The sequence below is a fragment of the Myotis nattereri genome (assembly GCF_964212035.1).
Source record: "Myotis nattereri genome assembly, chromosome: 16".
Taxonomy (NCBI): Eukaryota; Metazoa; Chordata; class Mammalia; order Chiroptera; family Vespertilionidae; genus Myotis; species Myotis nattereri.
In genome coordinates, this window is record NC_138091.1 from 39,073,766 (window position 1) to 39,092,176 (window position 18,411).

The 18,411-nt window shown below is 34.6% G+C and overlaps 1 protein-coding gene across 1 annotated transcript in view; it reads left to right on the forward strand.

Annotated features, from left to right (window-relative positions):
- The window catches only part of HELZ (helicase with zinc finger), a 123,826-nt gene that overhangs the window by 46,095 nt on the left and 59,320 nt on the right, over positions 1 to 18,411 (forward strand). The window contains exons 15-21 of the mRNA XM_081109694.1: positions 953 to 1,286; positions 2,380 to 2,510; positions 7,887 to 8,066; positions 8,603 to 8,707; positions 13,709 to 13,887; positions 16,824 to 16,942; positions 18,246 to 18,391. Of these exons, the coding sequence (XP_080965820.1) occupies positions 953 to 1,286; positions 2,380 to 2,510; positions 7,887 to 8,066; positions 8,603 to 8,707; positions 13,709 to 13,887; positions 16,824 to 16,942; positions 18,246 to 18,391 (1,194 nt within the window). The remainder of the gene's footprint in view (positions 1 to 952; positions 1,287 to 2,379; positions 2,511 to 7,886; positions 8,067 to 8,602; positions 8,708 to 13,708; positions 13,888 to 16,823; positions 16,943 to 18,245; positions 18,392 to 18,411) is intronic.

Here is an 18,411-nt window from a genome sequence, read left to right on the forward strand (position 1 = left end):
CCACTGGCTGGGTGATAGGAATCTTGAGAGATCATTTTGGAATACCATACCAGAAATTTAGAAAATATTATAAATTAACTTATGCTTGTTTAATATTTTATTAAAGTTTACAAATTATTCCATATACATTACTTTAGAACTTATAGCTAAATATCAATAAGCTTTTGGATTATTGTTTTTAAGTAGAAATTTATCTGAATGAAAAAAGAATGAACCCTACAAATTTGTGGCAGTCATATTTTGATCAAGAAATTAAGTAGATGAAAATTTACTGCAAGAGCACCTTGGAATAGCTTCAAGCCACTTTAAGAGGGGGCTAAAAGTATCTGCAATACAAAATGAGCATTGGTGGCAAACAACGTTGGTCTATTTCTAGAGGGCTGTTTGGCAGTTTGTAATAGGGTCTTTAGAAAGGTCGAGCCTTGCCTCTATGTAGCCATGAATGGGAATTTATTTTGGATGTTATTAACAGAGAAATGTTAATCATTGAAAGAGAAATTTATGATTAGAATTTTTTGGTAAAATCCACTTGGAGAACATCAGTTTAATGAAAGTCCATTGAGTTTTCATGCAGTGCCTTTCCTTCTGGTTCTAGGTGATTTTCAAGCCTTATTTCTCCCAATGGTGTGGTCAGACACTTATGTAATATTTCATTTTATTAAAAAAAATCATACTTAGCTTCATTTAAATCTTCATACTTTAAAAATTGTGTGTATTCAACACAATTTAATGTGTGTCTGGTTACTGAATGAGAGTTAATTCACTAAAAAGTTTTCTTTGTTTCCAGCTTGGATTAAAGTTGGACAGTATGTAGGTTGTATCCCAAGAGAGTGGAATTGATAATGAAGTTTTAATTTTTTGTATGTTTATATTTGATTTATTTTCTATTACTCTTCTAGTTTTTAAGTTTTTGATGTAGAATATTCAAACTCATTTTCCACTTCTGATTTAGGTTCAATCTTAAAGTGCAATTGCAGATTCTGGCAAGCTTCATGCTCACTGGAGTTTCTGGAGGTGCAAAGTATGCTCAGAATGGACAACTTTTTGGTCGTTTTAAGCTTACTGAAACACTTTCTGAAGATACTTTGGCAGGACGGCTTGTGATGACCAAAGTCAATGCTGTTTATTTATTACCAGTCCCTAAAGAGAAGTTAGTACAGACCCAGGGAACCAAAGAGAAGGTTTATGAAGCTACTATTGAAGAAAAAACAAAAGAATATATATTTTTAAGGATATCCAGGGAATGCTGTGAAGAACTTAATCTTCGGCCTGACTGTGACACACAGGTATGTTTCAAGTGTGGCAACAGTCTCCATATCAGCTGATACTTTTCTGGTTTGATTTTCTTTCTTCTGCCATAACCCGAAGTATTATACTAATGGGTGGAGAATTGAACCTCTGGTAACTCTCGGAGAAAAGCAATTCTCTTTAATCTAAGTAACATCTGAAATGTTCCAGTTTTACACAAGGTCAAATTTTCTGATTAGGGTTTAAAATCAGCGATGGAGGAACAGATAGAAACCAAGTTACATCCTGGGACAGTTCTCATCTGAAGTTGTATCTGCTCCTGTTCTCTTTATCTTTGGATTCTTTGCTGAACTGTGTGTTCAGGTTCCATATTTAACTGGAAAGCTAATATTTTTTCTTTTTAACCATAAGATAGTGAATATTGTTTATTAATAGAAGTTGATAGTGTCTTAAGGGCTGTTTTTATCACTTGAGAGATGATATTTCACAGATGTTCTACTGATTGTAGCAAATGTGTTCTTGATAGAAATGGTGTAATCAGATAACCTTTAGAGCTTAAGCAATTTCCAAGTGCCTCAGTTTCTTTAGGTGTAGAATGTGGTTAATGATAGTATATACATTATTGGTACTATTAAATGAGATAGTATATGTAAAGTGTTTATTATAGTACCTGGCACTAAATAAACTAAGCAAATATTAGGCATGATAATTATTATCCTATATAATAAAAGCCTAATTGCAAATCAACCGAATGGCGGAACAACTGGTGAAATGACCGGTTGCTATGATGCACCCTGACCACCAGGGGGCAGACATTCAACACAGGAGCTGCCCACAGGCCCCAGGCCCGCCAAGGTGGGTGCCAGCGGGGTCCCCTGGCCCCCCTCCACCCCCCGCTGATCGCCCTGCTGGTTGCCCTGCAGATTAGCCCTGATCGCCGGCCAGGCCTAGGGACTCTACCCATGCACAAATTTTGTGCATTGGGCCTCTAGTTAGAATATAATTGTACTTTAAAAGAATCTCTAAACTTGGTTCCCCTAAAAGATTATCTTCACAAAGTATTCTAGTAAGCTGTAAGTGCTGATGTTTACTTTCATGCTTAAAAAAATTATTTTTAATCTTATGTTTCAGGTTGAACTTCAGTTTCAATTAAATCGATTACCCCTCTGTGAAATGCATTATGCACTAGACAGGATCAAGGACAATGGGGTTTTATTTCCAGACATCACTATGACTCCAACCATACCTTGGAGTCCCAACAGGTACAAAAAGGAGGTATCTCATTAAAGGATGTTATGCTAACGTTAAATTAAATGTCTGTGCTGGACAACTCAGGCATACCTTTGTAAGAAAGTTTCTCTGTATTATTCAGAAGACATTTTATTAGTTGAAAAATGAGAGTAAAAGAATGCAGCATTTGAAGTCCATCATCTATTTACTTTTCCTCAGCATCTAAATGAATTCTATTGCTTTCTCAACAGCCTTTATAGGGTAACAAGCAATTTAGAAATATGTCTGAGTAGTTGAATGGGAAAATTAGGGCCTTCCTATAGTGTTTAACTAATTTCAAACAAATTTTGAATATTGAAGATATTTTTGTAATTTAGCAAAATGGAAACAGTGTCATAGAAGATATCACTTCAGAAACCATTCTCAAGTTAATGGTTGTGTAAATATTTTTCTGCTTAAATTCTATTTGGCACTTCTTTACATAGCGTAATTAAATATGATACTTCTATTTTGTTTCCAGAATTACAGCGGTGACGCCTGCATGACTACATCTTTCTTTTCATCCGTTTCACTGGGTTTTATCCTCGTGGCCCCTGCTCCTCTCAGCTCACTCCAGTTTTTTTTCTTTTTTAAATCTCAGTTTCTCTACACAATAGAAGTTTATCACTTGTCAATCCAGTCATGGTAGGGTGGTTCTCCCATCTCTGATGGAGGCTCTGGTATCTTCAGTAAGTGGTTTCCAACGTCACCCTGGGTATTGGCATCCAGCTGGCAGACGGGGGAAGACGGAGCACAGAACATCATATAGGAAATTTTATGTGCCAGGCCTAGAGGTGGCATATATTCTCCTCACATTTTATTTCTTCTGGTCCTAAAAACAGAACAAAACAAAACATGCCTTGCAATACAAAAACTAAATAATTTGTCCCTTGTTTACTTGACTTAACTATTCTATCCCCATTTTCCTTTTTATTGCCACATTTCTTGAGCAGGAATAGTCTACATATTTCCAATATTCTTTATTTATTCATTCTGTAATTTCTGTTTTTTACTTCCTCACTCCCCTGGAAGTAACCATTGATCTACTAATTGTAGAAATTCAGTGACAACTTCCCAGGTCTCATTGATTCAGCATCTCTGCATCCTTCCCTTTCTTCCTATCCTTATAGCCCAGGTTTTATTTAGAGCTGGACTATTTCAGTCCTTTCTAGTTTGTCTTCTGTCCTGCTGTCTGTGTCTCTGTTCTCTGGGCCAGATCGCAGATTTCTTTTAGAGTGAGTTTACTAAAATAATAATTTTATTTCCCTACTTATATATCTTTGAAGGCTTCTCTTGATACGTATATAAAGTCTGAGCAGCTGATAGTAAACTCTATTATGTGGTCTCATTAACAGTGCTTTCGAACAGTATCTTCTCAGTTTCTTTTCCTTTTTTCTACTTGGAACCCTTTTTTTCCTTCTAAATCCCCTAATTTGTCCTCCACTTATTTGCCTTCTTTTTTTTTTTTTTTTTTAAATATATTTTATTGATTTTTTACAGAGAGGAAGGGAGAGAGAAAGAGAGCCAGAAACATCGATGAGAGAGAAACATCGATCAGCTGCCTCCTGCATATCCCCCACTGGGGATGTGCCCGCAACTCAGGTACATGCCCTTGACCGGAATCGAACCCGGGACCCTTCAGTCCGAAGGCCGACGCTCTATCCACTGAGCCAAACCGGTTTTGGCTTATTTGCCTTCTTATCTTTCTTTTTTCAACTATGTTTTTATTGATTTAAGAGAGGAAGAAGGAGGGATAGAGAGATAGAAACATCAATGAGAGAGAAACATTGATCGACTGCCTCCTGCACACTGCAACTGGGGATCAAACCTGCAGCCCAGGCATTTGTCCTGATTGGGAATCAAACCATGACCTCCTGGTTCAAGTGTCAATGCTCAACCACTGAGCAACACTGGCCGGGCATTAATCATTTTTAAGTGTATAGTTCAGTGGTGTTAAGTATACTCACATTGTTGTGCAATCTGTAGAACTTTTTCATCTTGTAGAACTGAAACTTAATACCCATTTAACTCCACATTTTCCCTTCCCCAGGCCTGTCTTCTCATCTGTAAGTGATCTTCTCTCCCTGAAGTAATCTGTGCTAAATGTTGATCTATTGAATATTTGTCTTTTTTTCAAGATTTAGTCCATCTCAAATGCTCTCTCCTTCAAGTAGATAAATCTTATCCTTTCATTTCATTATTTGAACAAATATTTATTGAGTGCCTACTATGTGCTACGTTCAGTTAATTTTGTGTTTTTAAGCATAATTTCCCTCAAATTAATTTTCATTAATTTTTTTTACATGTCTACAGTTCTCATTAGATTTTGAACTTTTAAAAAAATTAAAAATTTTCAATTATAGTTGAAATTCATTATTGTATTTGTTTCAGGTGTACAGTTGTTACACATTTGTATAACTCATGAAGTGATCTCCCCCACCCCCAAAGTCTAGTACCCACTGAGTTTTTTAAAGGAAGAGACCACATCTTATTTATTTTTGAATCTCCAGCAGGGCCTTGCACATTATTAATATATGACACATTTAAATTAATAAGAATTTCAAGTTTAAAGAAATATTAGGGTTTCAAATGTGAGGTCCTGCCAGTATTATTAGGCATTTACTGTACATGCTCAGTTCTGAAAATTATATAACATATGACAATGTATTCAATACCCCTGACTGCAAGTATTAACTGTAAAAGTTAACTAAGGAAATGCCAAGTGGCAGAAAACTTTTAAGTAGGAAGAGAGTCCATAGCACTATTATTACAAATAGTAATTGAAATATATCTGGGTCTGGGGACATACTGAGAAATCACTATCCATTTAAAATTTTTCCTAGAATAAGATAGAAGTTGAGAAATTATTCTTAGGCGTGTGGTATATAAATTAATTATAACAAAAAAATTAATTATAACAGTGTATTAGACCAGGATAAAAAAAGAACTTTGAATTAATTTGGTTCAGGGAATAAAATAACACTTATTCAGAATAAACTCGAGGAGACTTTATATTGTTTTAAACTGTGAAAATTAGAGATGACTCTTATCAGCATATATATTGTAAATCTTCCCTTTATTTTGTAGATGGCACAATAAAGACAATTTGTTTTATTCAGAGTTGACCAACATTGTTAAAATTTCTGATCTGCCTTGAAGCATTTATGTACACTGAAACAATAAGTAGAATGGGTTATATAAATAAATATTGACATATTTTAGAATTATACCCATAAATCTGTCATTTAATCATATATATACATATATAAACCTAATGTCTCTTCATTAATAAAATCATTAAAATCCCTGAATTTGAAAGATTAGAGGTTGATTTTAAAACTTTTTCTTGTTTTTTGAAAGTGTACTGGTCAACTTATATATCATTTTTTTGAAATCCTTAGAAAATATTATAATAATGGAAACAAACATTAATTGAGCGCTTGTTGCTCAATTATTTTTCTAATCAGGTTGTATGCGTTATTTCATTTGATCTTTACAATAACCATCTGATGCAAGTATGCTATCTCCATTTAAAGACAAAGGAACCGTGGGGTCAGGTATCATAGAACCATAGTAACTCAGGTATTGACCTAACTGTGGCATCAACATGTAGAGATAGAGGCCCAGAGGTAGGTGGTCCAAAGCTAGTGCAGGAGCTGGAGTGCCACCAAGGACCACGGTTCTCCTTTCCTCTCTGCCATACACAACGTACTGGTTTTCTTCCTGATGCCCCTTGCCTCATGAATAGGAGATGGCTGCTGCAGTTTTATTTGCCACGAGCTCATTTCAGCCAGGTGAAGGAGGAAGGCAAAGTAGCGGAAAGAGCTTTCTTCTAGTGAGGCTTTGTTTTTGTTTTATTGGGTATAGATAGAAGCTCTTCTGAAGAACTTCCTCCTACATCTCATTGACCGGAATTGGGTCTCTTGCAGAGGAGGCTGGGAAATGGAGTATTTAGCTATCTAGGTTCAATAGAGGAAAGGCAGAAAGGCTGCTGTGGATGGCGTGGGGATAACCATTCCACAGTGTCTGCCACGAGTACTAGATCTGTACTTAGCAATCATCTAAAGGAACTTCTCCTTTGTAGAAGATGAAACATTGCCGGGGACCGGCAGGATTACGAGGAAATAAGTTGGTTAATGCTTAATTCTGTGGAGTAAAATGCTTGAGCTTTAGTGACTGGCTTATAGGAAATTGAGTGCCACTGGTCAGAGTCCTTTTGTTTTTTACTTAGGAAGGTTTAAATTTCAGAAAAATAAGTAATGGAATGCTTAGATAGCCAGTGTTTATTTTCTAAAGTTTTACATTTTTAGGAGAATTTTGTTTGAAATGATCTATCATAATAATTTTTAAAAACTGAAAGTGTTAAGAAGATTTCCCATAAATAACTAACTTCAGATTTAAGTAGAGTCCTCACAGCGGGGGAATTTTCACTACACAATGTCCTCCCATTTCAGGCTTATTTTGTAGGCACTTTGCACATCTTCTAAGTCTCTTTACACACCCTTCCTATTTTGGTTCACATCCCTGTCATTTTTACCATACTTGTTGCGATATTTAGTATTTTAATTTTAGTTATGGGAAAGAATGCTGTTGGTTCTCCACTTGGTTTGATCCCTTTCAGCATCTGCTGTCCATTTAAATCTTCGAAACTTAGCCAAGTCATAGAAGGGACACTAGGAAGCTGGATCTCATTACAGCAGCCGTTTGTGCTGCCATGACAGGTGTTCTCTACTCTGAAAAATAGGGCATGTGGATAATACTTGTGCGTGTGAAAATACTAGAGAGCATTTCATGTTGTTCAGCTTTTAAAAAAACTGCTGTTTTCTGAATGAAGAACTTCAGAAAAGTTTGATATCTCTTAAGTAGAGTCATACAGGTTTTTTCTTTCCCCCTTATTTTAAACGTTACTAAGAGATCTTTGAATGGATTGGAATTTGGAAATCAGTTAGTTTCCCTTTTGCATTTTATTTGCTATGCAAAGAAACTACTACTTCATTATTGCCAGGAAAAAAGGTTATTTGATGCTTTTTATGTCCCAGCGGGTATCTACATTTTGACATTGTCATTACTATAGAGACATGGCAGAAACTAGACTAATAGTGTGTGATGTCTTTAAGTTACTTATCTTTTTGCACTTGGAATAGGACAACAGAACTAAAGTGAGTTTTGATCAACATAGTAAAATTGGGTAATTTTCTAAGAAGTAATTTTAGAATAAGCATTGATTTTTATAGACGCTATGTTATTTCAGTATTTTTTTATTTCAGTATTTTTAATGGTTCAGTGAAATTCAGGATACTTGTATGTTGTGTTCTGTTTATTAATAAGATGTGCTTGTTTAAAGTAACTTAAAATTTTATTTTCTACAGACAGTGGGATGAACAGTTGGATCCCCGACTAAATGCAAAACAGAAAGAAGCTGTTCTAGCCATTACAACCCCACTTTCAATACAGCTGCCTCCTGTTCTCATCATCGGACCCTATGGGACAGGCAAAACCTTCACGCTAGCGCAGGCCGTAAAGCACATGCTCCAGCAGCAGGAGACAAGGTGAGACGGTGAGGGCTGTGCTCTGACCTCCTTACTAGGGCACAGCCTCTGTCCGTGTTCGGAATTCAAAGTGAGGGCTAACAAGAAAATTTTCATCCAGTTTGTAAACGTTTTAAAAAATGCAAAAGAGAAAAAGACCTACATTCAAACCCTAAAGCACTAAAATTTGAATTCTCCTAAAACATACTGTTTTAAAAATTGACAACATAGAGAATGATAGCTTTTAAATAGCCAGCAAAACCCCAAGTCTGCTAAAGAATTTGATTATATGTTAGAGCCAAAGAATTGGATTTTTAAAAAGTAATTTTATATGTTAGATTTCGTAATTTTAGGGGACTTATTTCTGTTATAGCATAAAGAGTAATACAATTTGCTTAAGAGCATTATTCAATAATATGATAGAGGTTACTGAGTAGGTTGAGGGAAATGTATAATGTTAAGATGGCCACTGCTTTTTTATTTTTATTTTTTTGGTATTATACTGCTTGTATAGTTTTGTGTTTTATCATTCTTTTTATTTGCACCATTTATTTCAGCAGGATTCTCATTTGCACCCATTCTAATAGTGCTGCTGATCTCTACATAAAGGATTATTTACATCCCTATGTAGAAGCAGGCAATCCCCAGGCAAGACCTCTCAGGTATTTTTTAAGGCTTATTATGTATCTGTATCACACTTTATTATTCTTAAGAAAAGGTGTCTGTAAAGATTTTAGTAACTTTGAGAATACCAAAATCTTTAACTCTGCATTGGCATTTGGAGGTAATGCCTTTTGAAGAAATGATTTAAAATTAAAGAAAAATTGAAAATATTTGACTGTTCACATCTTAAACATTAAGTAAAGAAAAAGACATCCTTTTTTAAGTTTTGTATGTAAAAATGTTGTTATAGTCTGAGCTGATTTTGATGTGTACCTCTAAAAGCTACTATGATGAAGTATCATAAATATGATTTACATAAAATGTAATTAAAATCTTACCATATTTTGTGGGGCAGAGTAGTCATGCATGATAGTTCTTTATGGAAATAAGATTTTGACTGTGATCATGCAGGTAATTTCATAAAAGCTGCACATTAGAGAAGCATGAAATACTACTAAAGTGATTTCTGCAACAAAATGTAATTGACCGGTATTTACAACTTTTATCATTTACAAGACAAAATGTCCAAGAAAATTTTAGATTCATATAGAAAGGTCCTTCCAGTGTATATGGAGATGGAAGTACTTAAATATAGGATTGTGGGGGAATAAAATCCTTTTCTTCAGAAAACAATAAAGAATCATTAAATGGTTGTTTATTACACCATTTACTTTCATTGTTATATGAATTAATGTTTAGTTTGCCATTTTATAAACTAATATGTCATGCCCTATGTTGTTTGAGTACAATTATTGTTTAAAAATTAATTTCTAACCACTCTTTTGAATCATAATTTACTAACTTTTTATTTGTTGAGCCTAGGCATGGAAAATGAGATTTTGCTATTTAATTCTTTACTATTCATAACCCAAGCCATTTGAATGATTTTGCAGTTGCATTAAAAAGAACAAATGACAAAAAAGTGGCATGGCCTGTGAACACAGGTTTTTATGTCATACTTTGTTTTCACCCTTGGAAATTAGAGCAGAAAGAATTATTTTCAGTATAATTCAGTTGTGTTTAATAAGAAAACATCACATGTATACAATCACTATAAATGAAAATGTATTTGCCGGTGGTTAAAATTTGTCAATAGCTAGTTTGCTTCAGATTCTGATTTTTTTAGGTCATAAGTGATAATTGGGTAGCTAGCAGCATTTTTGCTCTGAGTGTTCTTATTTAATGGAGATGTTTGTTTGCTTTATTGTTGGTAGAGCGTGTGCATGTGTGTTTATTTTTGTGTTATGTGGGAACCATGGCAATCTCAATTATCACGGTCTACTTGGCTTGGAAATAATGGAGTAAAAGCTTCTCAAATGTTGGTCAGCCTAGCATAGGTCATTTGACATGTGAGGCAGTAGAACTGTTGATAAACATTAAAATCCATCGTTTGACTATCATTATGCTTAGCTTTCCCTTGTAAAATTATTATGTGTTGGTAGTTATTATTCAAAATATAGTGCATCTAAATATGCACAAGTTATGTTTCAATAGGGTACATGTGTAGTTGTAATGGCCCCAATTCAGAAATTTGGCATCTAAGCAGAAAATTATCACCTCCCCACAAATCTCAGGAGTGGTTCAGTCAAGAAGGAAAAATATTTAAGTATACTTAAATACAAATTTTATGTTATTTCATTTTAATAATGGAATAGAAAAAAGAAAAGGCTTGAATTCTCCAGGTGTTTTTTTTTTTAATGTGGCCCTACATATTTACAATAGTTTTTCTCTTGGGGAAAGGTATTAACTCATGAATGTATTTCCTATGAGGATTAATGCATTGAAATGTTAGGATTTATTAGCACTATCACTACATTAACTCAGTTTTATTTATAATTTTCCTAATGGACAATAATCTTGAAAGGTCTGGGAGATGGGATAGAGAAAATTAGAATGGCTGAGCACTCTGGGGAGATGAGCTTTATCTGAATTGTCCCAAAATGCAGGGGAAAGAACACAAGAATGCACAAAGCGTCTGCATATGACCTTGAAGATGTGGTGTCTCTAAGGTGTAGGACTGACGAGGAGTTTTCTTTTTTCACAGTATAGTTTAGAGCAGGCTTGGTAAATGTGATTAAGTGTGAAAATACTCATAAACATTAAATAGTTAATGCAGTAAAAATGTTTAAATATGCATCCTTACAGTTAAAATGCATAGAATTCTATTAGTTGCCAGGAGTCATTGTTAAAATATTTGTAGAAACCATTTTAGATTACATTTAGTTTCAGTTTTACTTCTTACTTCCTTAGAATTAGATTTTAAAGTGGGCTAGAGAGGAAAGCACAGTTCTGTTCTATGTATAGTTCTGAAGATCGGTATCTGGCACTGGAATAGTTATCACTTAGTGGATAGAGATTATGGATAAAGTGTGCAATTACTGCTTTGGGGCAAATAGAAGCTATTTGTTTTATATAGATTTTTAAAGAAGCAGATTTTCTTCTCGGATCAGGTCTTTCTGATTCTGTAGTATCTTAAAGTGATAACTTTTTTTGGGAAGTTATTAATATGAATTCAATATATGAATAAAATTTCAGTGAATTAAAATTTTATATTACCAGGCAGTTTCCTATATTAAGTATCATTATACTTTTTGTGGGATATGTGAATGGTTTGTTTCTAGAGATAAGTAAATTACTTGGTTCATTTTATACTATAAGCCTGAAAGTGTCACTTGCAACTATCAATTCTCTAATTTTGGAAAATGTTCTTTTTGTGTTTTAAATAATCTTATAGACAGTGTCTCCCTTAAATGTTGCACAAAATGAAAGTACCAAGAAACTATTTAAATCTTTTTGAAGCCAGCACTAGAATATTGTACTTTTAAGGCAAGATAGACCTAATGATCAAACTTTGTATTCTTTTTTTAAATATATTTTATTGATTTTTTGCAGAGAGGAAGGGAGAGAGATAGAGAGTTCGAAACATTGATGAGAGAGAAACATCGATCAACTGCCTCCTGCACATCTGCCACTGGGGATGTGCCCGCAATCCAGACACATGCCCTTGACCGGAATCGAACCTGGGACCCTGCAGTTTGCAGGCCAACGCTTCATCCACTGAGCCAAACGGGTTTCGGCAAACTTTGTATTCTTACTAGCTTCAACATGAGGTAGCTTTCTAAGGTGATGACCAAAAAGTTAGTAGTGAGACTTAGAACTTCAATTTCTGCCTTTTCTTTGAAAAAGAAGCAGTGCTTGGAGTTAGATTTAATGAATAATTTGAAAAATCACTTTTCGATTTTACATGAAATGTTTAAGAAAATATGGAAAATATAGAAAAGAACAAAGAGGAAAATAAAAACTATAATTTCATCAGCTGTAAATACTACTAACATTTTAGAGTTTAATTTCTAGTAATTTATGTATTTACATACATATACTTTAAATTAATGTAATCATAATTTATTAGTGATTTTTTAGGTAGCTGCTAAAATGAATTTTTTATACATTTTAAAGTAAATTCTGCTTTGCTGATCTGATTAACATTTTTTAAACTAACACTTAAAACGTTTAAAATTTTTGCATCTTTAAGAAATGATATTGGTTATTTAGGGACATTTGTTAAGTACTTTTTTTTTTCTTTGCTTAAAAGAAAACAGCCAGTTTTAAGTTTTTCATGGAGGGTTACAATCCATTTTAGAAGATCATGAAATTTGTTTTTGTGCATTTTATATTTGAGCTGCCTGTGAAATATCTTAGAGGAGACAGATCCTATATAATAAAAGCCCAATATGCTAAATGTCCGGTCATCTGTTCAACCAATCAAAGCATAATATGCTAATGGATATGCTAAGGCCACCCAACTGTTTGCTATGACGTGTACTGACCACCAGGGGTCAGACGCTTTGAGTGGTAGGTTAACTTGCTGCTGGGGTCTGGCCCATTGGGACTGAGTGAGGTGAGCTGGAGTGGTACCTCCCCGGTTGGCCAACCTCCTGCGTCCCTCCCCGGCCCTGATCATGCATTGGTGGGGTCCCTCAGCCAGGCCTGTGCCCTCTCGCAATCTGGGACCCCTCAGGGGATGTTGGAAAGCCGATTTTGACCTGATCCCTCAGGCCAGGCCTAGGGACCCTACTGGTACACGAATTCATGCACCGGGCCTCTAGTATTGAATAAAGAGTTAGATATGCATCCTGGAGGTCAGGGAGAGGTCTTGGTTGGAGAGAGAAGGATGTGTGAGTCATTAGGGTATTGAAGCCAAGGGCCTGGATGAGATTGTCGGGGTAGAGAACAGAGCTTGAGAAGAGGAGAGAGCCAAGACTAAGACTTGAGGATGCCGACCGACCCTGGAGAGGGAGAAAGAAAGCAGCGGAAGGTTGAGTCATAGAAGCTGAGGGAAGACAGTGTTTCAATGAGGGTGAGTGGGTGGATAGATGGAAAGGTTGTTTTCGTACCATCTTAGTAACCTATTGCATGCAGCCTACTAATATTTTTATTTTGCAATTAATGGAAGAGATCCTATTTTTTAAGATTTTCTGATTGTCCAAAATTTATTTTGATTTTTAAATTTCTAGAACATTAGAGGTTGACTTAAATATAGCTATAAGAATATATTCTGAAGTGAAATGCAGTTAACTTTTTAATTTCTGTTGTATGTATGTAATTCTGTTGTAAATTAGCATCGATAATTAAAATACAATAAGTATTTTTTAAATAAGAATTTTCTAGGAAAAAGTAATTCCTAAATGGCAGTGCTTTGAACTTAAATTTGATGCTTATGAAATTGTTTTCGTGTCATTCTGTTTGTAAGAAAATCTGAACACAAAAATTATTAGATGTTTATTTTACTGTAGTGCATAATCTTTCTGTTTGAGTCTTTTTTGGTAGGGGGAAGTCACAGTTGTACGTGAAATTCTAATCCAGTAGAGTGTTAATGGTTATCCAATTTATTTGCTAATTTCCAGATATTGTAGTCTTAAATAATAATGTCATTATTTTGATAATCAAATACTGGTAAGAACTTAATAAATTCAAATAGGAAATATTATCTTCTTTTATAGGGTATATTTCAGAAATCGCTGGGTAAAGACTGTTCACCCAGTTGTGCATCAGTACTGTTTGATCTCAAGCGCACATTCCACCTTTCAGATGCCACAGAAAGAAGATATTCTTAAGCACCGAGTGGTTGTTGTTACCTTGAATACTTCCCAGTACCTCTGTCAGTTGGACCTTGAACCTGGTATGCTGACTCAAGACACATATAGGGGGTTTCTGAATGCCTAGGGCTTCTGCATTCACTCTAGACCAGGGGTTGGCAAACTGTGGCCTGTTGTCTATTGTAAATAAAGTTTTATTGGATGGAACAGAGCCATGCCTAATTATTTACCTATTTATTACCTATAGATACTTTTGTGCTACAACAGCTTAGTTGAACAGTTGTAAAAGAAATTGTCCGGCCAACAAAACCTAAAATATATATTGTTTGGTCCTTTACAAAAAATGAAAATTGTCAACCCCTAGTTTAGACATTTTAGACATTTTAATGACGGCTATTCTATTTATTCTCTAATTGATCAGATGGTATTTATTTACTATTGATCATATGAAAAATTCAAATTTGGACAATGTTGGGGTGTTTTTTACAGTTTCTCAAGTTTTTGCTTTAAAATACTTTTGTATAGTGTAGACACAACAACAATCACGATTGTTGTTGTTTTTTTACATACTATTGCGATTGTTATAAGACAGGAGCTAAATAAAATTAAACTAATGTTATACAAAGTACAGATATAAAATGACAAGAAATTCTGATAAATATGGCAGAACTTAACCATCAAAAAATGGTATCACTTTAAATTAGTTGCTTTGGAAGAATATTCATTTATTGCTGCCATATTATAATTGTTGGCGTGGCTCAACACTTTTTTGTTCTCTCCTTTTGGAATTGTTTTCAGAGCCAGTGACAAATTCTTTTGAACATCCTGGAAGGTAGAGACTATTCTGTTCATCTGGTATTCCTGGCACCTGGCCCAGGATATAGAAACCTGGAGGCCCTTGATAAACCTCTTTTTATCTTAAATAATGAATGGTGGCCAACTTTCTTTTTTGAAGGTAGATTTAATTTTAGAAAAGCTTCAAAATATTTCTGAGACATGTAAGTCTTTCTGAGACTGGTAAATAAGGTAGGTAGTGATCAAACTGAGCAATACCATTAGCGGTAAAAAAGACAGAAAAAAAAAAAAGGCGTGCCTCTCAGTAATGAGACTTATTTTCTTGTGCATGCAGCTCATAGCTGGCTGGTGAGGGCAGTTACAAAAGCAGAGTTTCAAAAATGTTTTGAACAGTGACTGCATCATTGGAATGAGTTATATTTCTTCCCAACTGACTTCTTTGAATGGAACAACACTTATTTGAAATGTAAATTTTGGTATGTTTATTTAACAATCAGTCTCATTACTTTATGGTTATACTCTGCATATTTGCCGTACAGGTTAAATACCCAAACCTCCTAAACAGTTTAGGTTTGTGTGAAGGAGTAAAGAATGGCTTTGAAGAGTGAGCGTATAGAAGAATACTTAGTAGAAGTCAACTGTGCTTTGTTCTGGGTGTTTAATTCTCATATGAACCCTGTGGAGGGTTATTTTACAGATTAGAAAACCAAGGCTCAGTTTGAGTAACTCAAGTTCCTTTATTAGCTTGAGCAATGGGTATAATAATTTAATGATTTATCTAGTTCCTGATTCAAACCTAGCTCTATTTAATTATAACAATGAAAACAGTAGGTATTCTTCACTGGTCTCAGTGTTTCCCTCCAGTTCAATTCTGTGTTTATGTAATCACCATCCTTAATTAGTCTTGTGGAACAAGAAGCACAATTCTTTCAACAGGGAGAAAAATGCATGTGTCCATATCTTGCTTGGGCCACTGTGGGTAAATAGACAACAGTTATTAATATTTGTATTGTCAACCATAGCTATTTGTTTAAATGGATGATTTTGAGAGTTATTACTGCATCAGAAAGTTGTATGAACAGATTGTTTGGAATTTGTTGATATTTATAGAAATAGGGATGGAAATAGAGGCTAGGTTCTTGGGCCAACTCACAGTGGGCTGATTAACTCAGAGTTTTATGTCATCATTCTGTTGAGAAACTACTTCCTGTTCTTTGCTATGTTAGTAAAAAGAGGGTCCCCTCTGACCTCATTGAGTTGGCAGTAGGGGACAAGTTTTTCCTTCTCTACATTGAGACAGCAAGGAGATTTTTGCCTCTTTCCCCCCCTTTTAGAGGAAAAGGGGCTTTTCCTCCTTCCTGTACACAGATTTCTGTGCCCCAGTATGAGTGGCAGTAGCAACCAAGATGTAGGATGCCTCCTACTATAGGTGTTTGCATCTGGGGGGACTTGTGATAATGTACTTTTGACATTTGTTATTAGTCTTTTTCCCCCAGGCATGATATTTTCATTGTAGGGTCTTAGATTAAAAAACATATATATATCTCTTATCTGTATATACAGAGTGGGCAAAAGTAGGCTTATAGTTGTTTGTATGGAAAATAATACAATAATTGATAATACAAGAATAAACTGCATATTCACAACTGTAAACCTACTTTTGCCTCCACACTAAATCTAATCAAATTAGTGAATAAGCTAATAGATAATCTTAGATTTTAAAATTAAAATTGTAACTCTTCTTTATATTAGATTTTGAGTGTGATTTTCTTTATTTTAATGTCTAATACGCATATTTAGGTTAAAGTTACTTATGAACTACCATTGTTTTATTTTTGATGTTTCATCGAATACATAGTGAAAGGACTTTGGCCCTTAGTGTTTAGTTGCCAGCCCTTCTTTTTGGTGAAGAGTTGCTACCTGGTACTTTTAAAATATCTTTAAGTATAGCAATTCAGCTGTTAGTATTGGGGGCTTTAGCACCAGATGCCATTTATGTATCTATTATTGAGTAAGATAATTAATTACTCCTTTTAATCTCTGGTTTTTAAATAATAATTTAAATGGATGATTTTCTAAATTGAGGATTCACAACTCTTAAATTGGCACACTAAATTTTTTCTTTAGTAGAAATGAAAAAAAAACAAAACACAACCACACAAAACTGCTCTGGCCTCTATTGCTGCTTTAATATGCTTTACTGTGTTTACTGTGTACTTTGTAGGGTTTTTTACGCACATTCTGTTAGATGAAGCTGCCCAGGCCATGGAGTGTGAAACCATTATGCCTCTAGCATTAGCAACTAAAAGCACTCGGGTTGTCTTGGCTGGTGACCACATGCAGGTAATTGCCCTCTGCATCATCATATTCAAAGGAACTTTGAATTATATGTTGATGTTTAATGTTATTTTCTAAAATACCCAATGAAATTGTGCCATGTATTATACTTTAAATATTTCTGCACTCATAGTGAAACAGACTGGTATTTTTGAAGGAAAATTATAATCCCACTACAATGTCTAACAACATTTTCATGCTTGTTAATTTGAAGTTCAGTTCTCTGTAGTATGAATATTTGAGTCTTTTTTTTTTTATAAAGCAAATTTAAATCCAAATTATTTTTTTTACAATTCCCCAAGTCCTGTTCCTACATTTGTTTTCCTGTAGGGTTAACTTTTTGCTATCATAACAAAGTGCTTAATTAAAAATAATGGTCAAAGTCTCAAAACGAGGTCTGAGTTTATGTATTTGCATACTATACATGAAGGAGAAATATGATTTTTCTATTAAAATCTGTTTTACAATATCTTCTGCCACAGATAAGATTGAACCTATATAGTGCTGTAGCTGTCAAGACATCCAGCAAAGAGTTGAATGTGTAGAGGAACAAATTCTGTTTTTGTTTCTTTGCCAAAAGTAATTTAATTTAATTTTTTAGCTGCCAGAGGTATAATCAAGAATGGCTCCTTTTATACTTTGTCATGAGAAAAAGATTATTTTACAAATTATTAAAAAAATTATATTCATATGCAAAATGTCCTACCAGCTCACCATTATGAATAGTTCATCAATTTTAGTGAAATAACTGACTGATTGACTCCCCCAATGATGCAATGGGTTGCATTCTTGAAATTATTGAGTAGTGGCTATTTAATATGTTGGAGGAGCCCTTTATTAACCTATGTGTAGGAACTCTAGGTGAGTGAAATGAAAAGTTAGAAATTTTAGCCTCATTCTTCATAGTAGTAAAATTGTTCATAGAAAATATATTTTCTTTTGTTTGTTCTAACATTCAGCATGTTGAAGTTTAGTACATCAGAAGTTTCAGCATAGTGGATTTTTAAAAAAAATATATATTTTTACTGATTTTTAGAGAGGAGGGTAGAGGGAGAGAGAGATAGAAATATCAGTGATAATAGAGAATCATTGATTGGCTGCCTCCTGCATGCCCCACACTGGGGATCGAGCCTGCAACCAGGGCATGTGTCCTGACTGTGAATTGAACTGTGACCTTCTGGTTCATAGGTTGATGCTCAACCACTGAGCCACAATGGCTGGGCCAGCATAGTGGATTTTTTAATGAGTAGGTTAAAAAATACTACTCATATATTTAATTAAGTTTTCTCTGTATGTTTGTCTGTTACAGCTCAGTCCTTTTGTTTACAGCGAGTTTGCCAGGGAGAGAAACCTTCATGTTTCATTACTTGATCGACTCTATGAGCATTACCCCGCTGAGTTCCCATGCAGGATCCTCCTCTGTGAGAACTACCGGTCCCATGAAGCTATCATCAAGTAGGTGTGAACTGCCCTTT